The sequence below is a fragment of the Mya arenaria genome, chromosome 10 (assembly GCF_026914265.1).
Source record: "Mya arenaria isolate MELC-2E11 chromosome 10, ASM2691426v1".
NCBI classification, from domain to species: Eukaryota; Metazoa; Mollusca; class Bivalvia; order Myida; family Myidae; genus Mya; species Mya arenaria.
In genome coordinates this window covers 1,659,491-1,665,399 of record NC_069131.1, presented here as the reverse complement: position 1 = coordinate 1,665,399, position 5,909 = coordinate 1,659,491, and the positions used below count along the sequence as shown (strand labels likewise).

Here is a 5,909-nt window from a genome sequence, read left to right as displayed (position 1 = left end):
AATTAATGTTATAAATAGATGCATACATTTGAAGTTTCTGCTAAATGATTTAACATTTTGTGCAGGTTTTATCTAGCTAACCTTCATGTAAAATTTGGTTGACATTTGAGAACTTTTGCTTAGCAAATCATCTATTCCATGGCTAATTTACATAAAAGGGATGCTACTCTTTAGTCAAGCATACGGTTAGAGACAGCCTTTCTTTAAATACAAACTTTGATAGTACTCCATCGATAAATACCTAGGTTTTTGAAGCTACTTTTGTTGTAACATAGCACGAGATTCCTTTTGTCAGTCAAATGACTGCCACTAAATCAGCTTGGCATTGCCATCGTTTTGCGTGTCACTTCTGTTATGCCAAGTTTTTCATGAGAATTTAAGTGACTAAATTTTTGATGGCTGGCAATTGTTTTCTTGGTCTTTCAACATCACATCTGGTCAAAGGAGTGGATTGGACAGAGGCAAAGCTGTTGCCTATTTGGGGTACTTAGGGGTAATAAACCTAGCCCCGATTGAAATTCTAAAACCGCCCCTGCATATTAGACTGATACTGGTACACTAAATTATTCACAAATTCAGACTTCAGCCGGTTCAGGAACACAGGATCGTCAGTTTGAAACTGTTCCAAACTTTCAATGTTTGACTTGGTTGAACATATTGATTCGTGTCATTTCCTTCTGTTAAATTTCAAATTAAAAGCGTCTTCTTCGGAAGATTAAGCAGAATATATATGTTTTACTGGTTATTTTGGTGATAAAACCATGTTAGAATAGTGGACTGGAAACCTCGGAAAGTCCATGTTTTCTTTAATGAATTTTCGCGGACGCGGAAGTTGACTGGCTCCCGTTTCATCTTCATTCTCTATCAAAACCGAGAAGCAGCACCAAGGGAAGCAACTACGCACGTATAGCAAAGCCAAGGGAGGCAAGTCAGTCGAGTTTTGTGGAAAATGCGAAACAGGGGGTAGTTTGTAACAAAACTGCCAGCTTATGAAAATGATTTGAACTGAATAACATATCGTATCAAACTTGAAAATTATCAATCTTTTATGTCGTTATGTAATAATTAAATGTCAAATATCAGTCCAGTTCTACTTTAATGTTCTTATTGTAGGGTGAAACAGAAGCTTCAGCCCAAACATAAAAAGGTTTGTATAAAGAGTTGTTGTCAAATAATATGTGCAGTACTTGAACTTTGCAATAAGACGCTTTATAAACAATAAGCTAAAGAAATAAAAACGGAAGCATAAACAGATGTATTATTTAAAAACAGTCCTGATAAAATCCACTTAAAGCTATTAAGACATTTTTAAAACTTATGAGAGGTACTTATAAAAACACTAAAAAACGTCACCATGTCAGGAAATGAATTTAATGACAATATTGAAAATTAAAAGTGGAAGTCTTTTTCTCAAGTTGTTCCATTTATAAGCGTATTTATATATAAAAAAGGCATACTCGTATAAATGATAAACATGTAAGCTGAATTTTAAGTGTAATTTTAAAATTAAATCAGATGGTATGAGTCGGGTCGAAAATTATCCGCAAAATTGTAAAGGATGTTATATGTTGCTAATATTTATTGTGTCTATATAATTTGAAACTCATTAGTTAAGCGTAAAAGTTTATATGATATCACTCAAAAACGATCAGACACTTTAGGTGAACATGGTTGTGCTAAATTTAACTGTGTGGATATTATTTGGATTTATAACTTCTACATTATTGAGCAAGCATTGTCCACCACAATGTCAATGTCGAGACAATGTGGTTTTGTGTGGAGATATTCCTATCTCGGAAGTTCCCTTACATACTGGAGTGACGGAAGTCCAACTGACCGATCTTGACCCGAGTCGGCTGTTTATGGAGGTATTCATGCAGAATACGCTATGGACACACATACATTCACTGGACATAACATGCGCAAGTCAAACACAACTATTGAACCGTGTGTTTATGGGATTAGGAAATCTCACAAAACTATGTTTCCATAGTAAGAATTTGATTCACATGGAGAACGACGTATTCCAAGGACTAGATTCTCTGAAAGAGTTAGATTTCTCTGGACAAAAGCGCCTGTTCCTTAATGACCTATTGCCAAGTTTAAGAAACTCAGACTTGGTCCATCTTGAAAAGATAACACTGTCATACATACAAACATCTTACGCAGAAACTATAGATCTTGGAATGGAATTCTTCAGTAACTTGAGCGGAAGTGGGGAGAGAAATATCAAGTATGTTGATATATCTAATGTGAAAATTGGTAAATTTGACATAGCCTCGATTTTAAAAGCAGGTCTGTGCCAGTCGTTAGAAGAATTTATTTTAAGGTATAATCATTTCCAAAACTTTTACAATGGTTTATTTCTTACTTCGTGTGAAAGTTTAAAAATCTTGGACATTAGCCATTCATTACTTCCACATTTGTTTGACTTCCTTCTTAAAGACGTAGACTTCTTTTGCCAGGCTATCAGCTTCTTTTTCAATATCGAAGAGATATACATGGGTTCCATGGTAGTGTCTGCTCCTATCAGGGAGACATCGGAACTTCATTTGAAATACTGTCCATTGCGGCTTCGGAAGGTGTCTTTTGCTAACAGTCGCTTAGAGTTCATTAACATTTCTATTCCTGATATAAATAATATTATGATAGAAAGTTTAAGCTGGATTGATGTATCCGGGAACCAGATTGAATATATATCACCAGGATACTTTTCACCATCAGTAAACTTAAAATATTTAAATCTATCTTATAACAACCTTGGAAAAATGCAGACGTTACATGCCCATGACTTTGAAATCTTTTTGTTGAACAACAATGAACTTCGTTTCCTTGGCTTAGCTGGAAACAACATTGACAAGTTGCCATTGCTTACACTACAAAATAAAAGCAAACTGGTGAAATTGGACTTGTCAGACAACAGATTGGTGGATGTGAACTTTAATGTGGATCATCTTAAGAGTTTGCGATCACTCAATTTAAGCAACAACAGGATAGAGTCATTGAGCATAGTTTCAATGCGTGCGCTTGAGCTTATGTCTGAAGCAAACGGATCCTTGCGTCATCTCGATATATCCGGTAACCCATTTGTGTGCTCTTGTGAAGGAAAAGACAAGGAAACAGTAGAATTGATCAGAAAACTATCGGGAACATTAATTCATGGTTCTATAAATAAGTATGTATGTCGCCTAAATGGGAAGAAAAAAGCCTTTCTCGAAGCGGAGGATTATGCATCTGTTTTGAACTATTGCAAAGTACAAAAGATTAAAGCCATTGTTGTTATAGTTGTTCCATTACTTGTTGTTTTGGGGATTGTGTTTGTGACCTCGTTTCTTCTCGTGAGACAAAAAAGGCGGAGACAGTTGGCAAGACAAAATTTATTTGACAATATTCAAATGGGTCAATTTCGAAAAAAGTATCTTGTTTTTCTGTCATATTGTTCGGAGGATGCCGACCTGGTTGAAAGCAATATCAGACCTGGTGTTAGAGCAGGTCTTCGGGAATTGACGCAATATGGGGGTGAGTTGGTGTGCTCTGGCGATCTCAGTTTCAGACCAGGGTTTCAGATAGGGGAAGAAATAATAAGGTGTATAGAGGACTCGGCCGTTACAATAATTGCGGTGTCTAATTCATTTTGCACTAAACAGTGGTGCAAAAGGGAGGTTCAGAAGTCCTACGATCAAAACAATCCTATGATTATTCTTCTTCTTGAACATGTGGAATCAAACGTGATGGGTAAAGTTCTTACGAAGTTGTTTAAACGGTTTGCGCATGCGTCATGGATTGCTGACGATGATGGAGGTCACATTGAACCCGATTGGTCCATACTTTGCCAGTCAGTTGTTGATCTTGCTACACGAAATAACTACTAAACCATCACCAGTTGTTGACATATTTATGTATCCAAATTTTTTACTTCAGCTGTGTTTTAACTTACGAAAGCAAAGAAGTCTCACTCACAGTTATTCTGTTTATCTTGTTATTGTCCGGAACCAGATTGTCCAAGTTCTAGAGCGATACTATTACGACAGAACGATTTTCTAAGCAAAATACCCATGCAATATGTCATTTTAGATTTTGTAGTTTGACGCAGAATTTCGATTAACTCTTATAAATAGTTTGCTATGTTGTTTAATAGACTAGTATTACTTTATACCGCCTTGTAACGTTACGAAATTCTAGTAGTCATGTCTGTTTTTGAATCACATTTTCCCATTGTTTCTCTCTTATTAAAAGTACGTCGAATCCGTCTTATGATGGTCACTATAGGGCCTAAAATAAGATAGTAATTAATTTACCAACCACCAACCGAAATGATTGGCTCAACTCTAATTATTTTGTATATAATTAGCTTTCCCCCCGTGTTTTTTTCCCTGGAAACGTATCTATTACTGTTCTAATACATGTTTTGTTTTGTTTTGTACTTGTTCGATCACAAAATTTATATTGTGTTAGATAACGCTTTGTTTTAAGTGCAGTTTCAGCATTAAACATACTTCAAAATCATTAATGTGTTCGTTTATTGCTGGTATATGTTAAATACTCTTATTCAAGGACACTGTTTTGTGCATGTTAATATTACTTATTATTGTCATATGCCTTTATATGCCGCTTTTGTTATGAAACTTTGGATTTGGTCTAAAGGATGCGCTCAAATGATCGTTTTTTCTTTCGAAATCGAAAATGAAATAATATTGTCTATAGTTAATGAAGACAAAAGTCGTAATAATATAATAGGGTTTATTAGTACTACGTTTTGATCCGGGAGGTTGTATTCGACTCGAGTGAATTTTTGCAGATTCGGATTTCATGTGTATTATATACATTACTGGTTAGATCACTTTAAAACCACATGTTTTCATAATAAATGTCATTTTAACGACGTACTATTTTGTTCTATTAAGTCATTTTAACATCGCGCAACGATACTTGTTATGACGTGACGTCACAAGAGTGGAATATAGCCGTATTGTACTGGAGTTGAATACGGACTATAGTATTTTGCGATATGTATTGCGTGTGGGTTTATTATGGGTATATAATAAAAATTAAAGTAAAACTATGACCCATTACCATTTGCGCATATACTTGATGGATTCAATCAAACATAATAAAACCAAAAACAAATATTTGCTTAGGAAAAAGGTAAATTGTTAATATAAGAAACAATGTATACAAAAGTGTTAATCAAATTTCTGTACAAAAAGAAAAAAGAACTTGTTTAAAGCCCTTCTACCTAGATTATTATATGGTTTACTATTCCAAACATAACAATCATAGTATCATAGTAGAATGTATTGATTTGATTTTCTACAAACCTCTTATTTCTGTGTATTTTAGTGCAAAAAAAAACAACAAGAAATATGACCATTGTTGCAGATTATTTTTCCATTACAAATTTAAACAAATGTAAGAGCCCTTAAATTGATATGCTAGCTGTTTTATCTTTTACGTGTTAGCTACACATTCACGATTGTACTGCCGTTTTTGATAGGACCGTTCCCGATTAAAATCTGTCACAGATTCTGTGATTCGTGGTTGGAAAAAACAATTATTTAATTACGATAACAATCAGATATTGCTCAGGATTCAGCCGTTAATGGCCAATTTATCTCGATTATCCCGTTTCTGATCCAATATTTATCTTTTGCATGATACAAAAACGACCGATCTTTCCTGCGCGTCCCTATTTTCCCGAATGCGATTCAACAGAGATCAGACAAAGACCAGACAGTAAACTGACGCTGACGGAAGAAATCCGTTAGAAAACCGTTTGACGTTATAGTCCCTTACTAAAACATCGTTGCGACGGTGGATTCGAAGTGAAATATTTCTCCATATCATGCCTGTTCTTCAGGGATCGTCCAGACACCGCATATACTACTTTAGAGAATTGCTACTATTCTCGA

At 35.0% G+C, this 5,909-nt stretch overlaps 1 protein-coding gene across 1 annotated transcript; it reads left to right on the top strand.

The window, feature by feature from the left end:
* The first annotated feature begins 1,480 nt into the window (after positions 1-1,480).
* On the top strand, positions 1,481-4,472 carry LOC128206283 (toll-like receptor 10). Its single transcript, XM_052908651.1, has one exon. It carries the CDS (start codon positions 1,668-1,670, stop codon positions 3,870-3,872), a length of 2,205 nt encoding a protein of 734 aa, XP_052764611.1. The 5' UTR covers positions 1,481-1,667; the 3' UTR covers positions 3,873-4,472.
* The last annotated feature ends 1,437 nt before the right edge of the window (positions 4,473-5,909 follow it).

Coding starts and splice junctions, on each gene's coding strand:
- LOC128206283 (XM_052908651.1), top strand. CDS start 1,668: ATGGTTGTGCTAAATTTAACTGTGTGGATATTATTTGGATTTATAACT.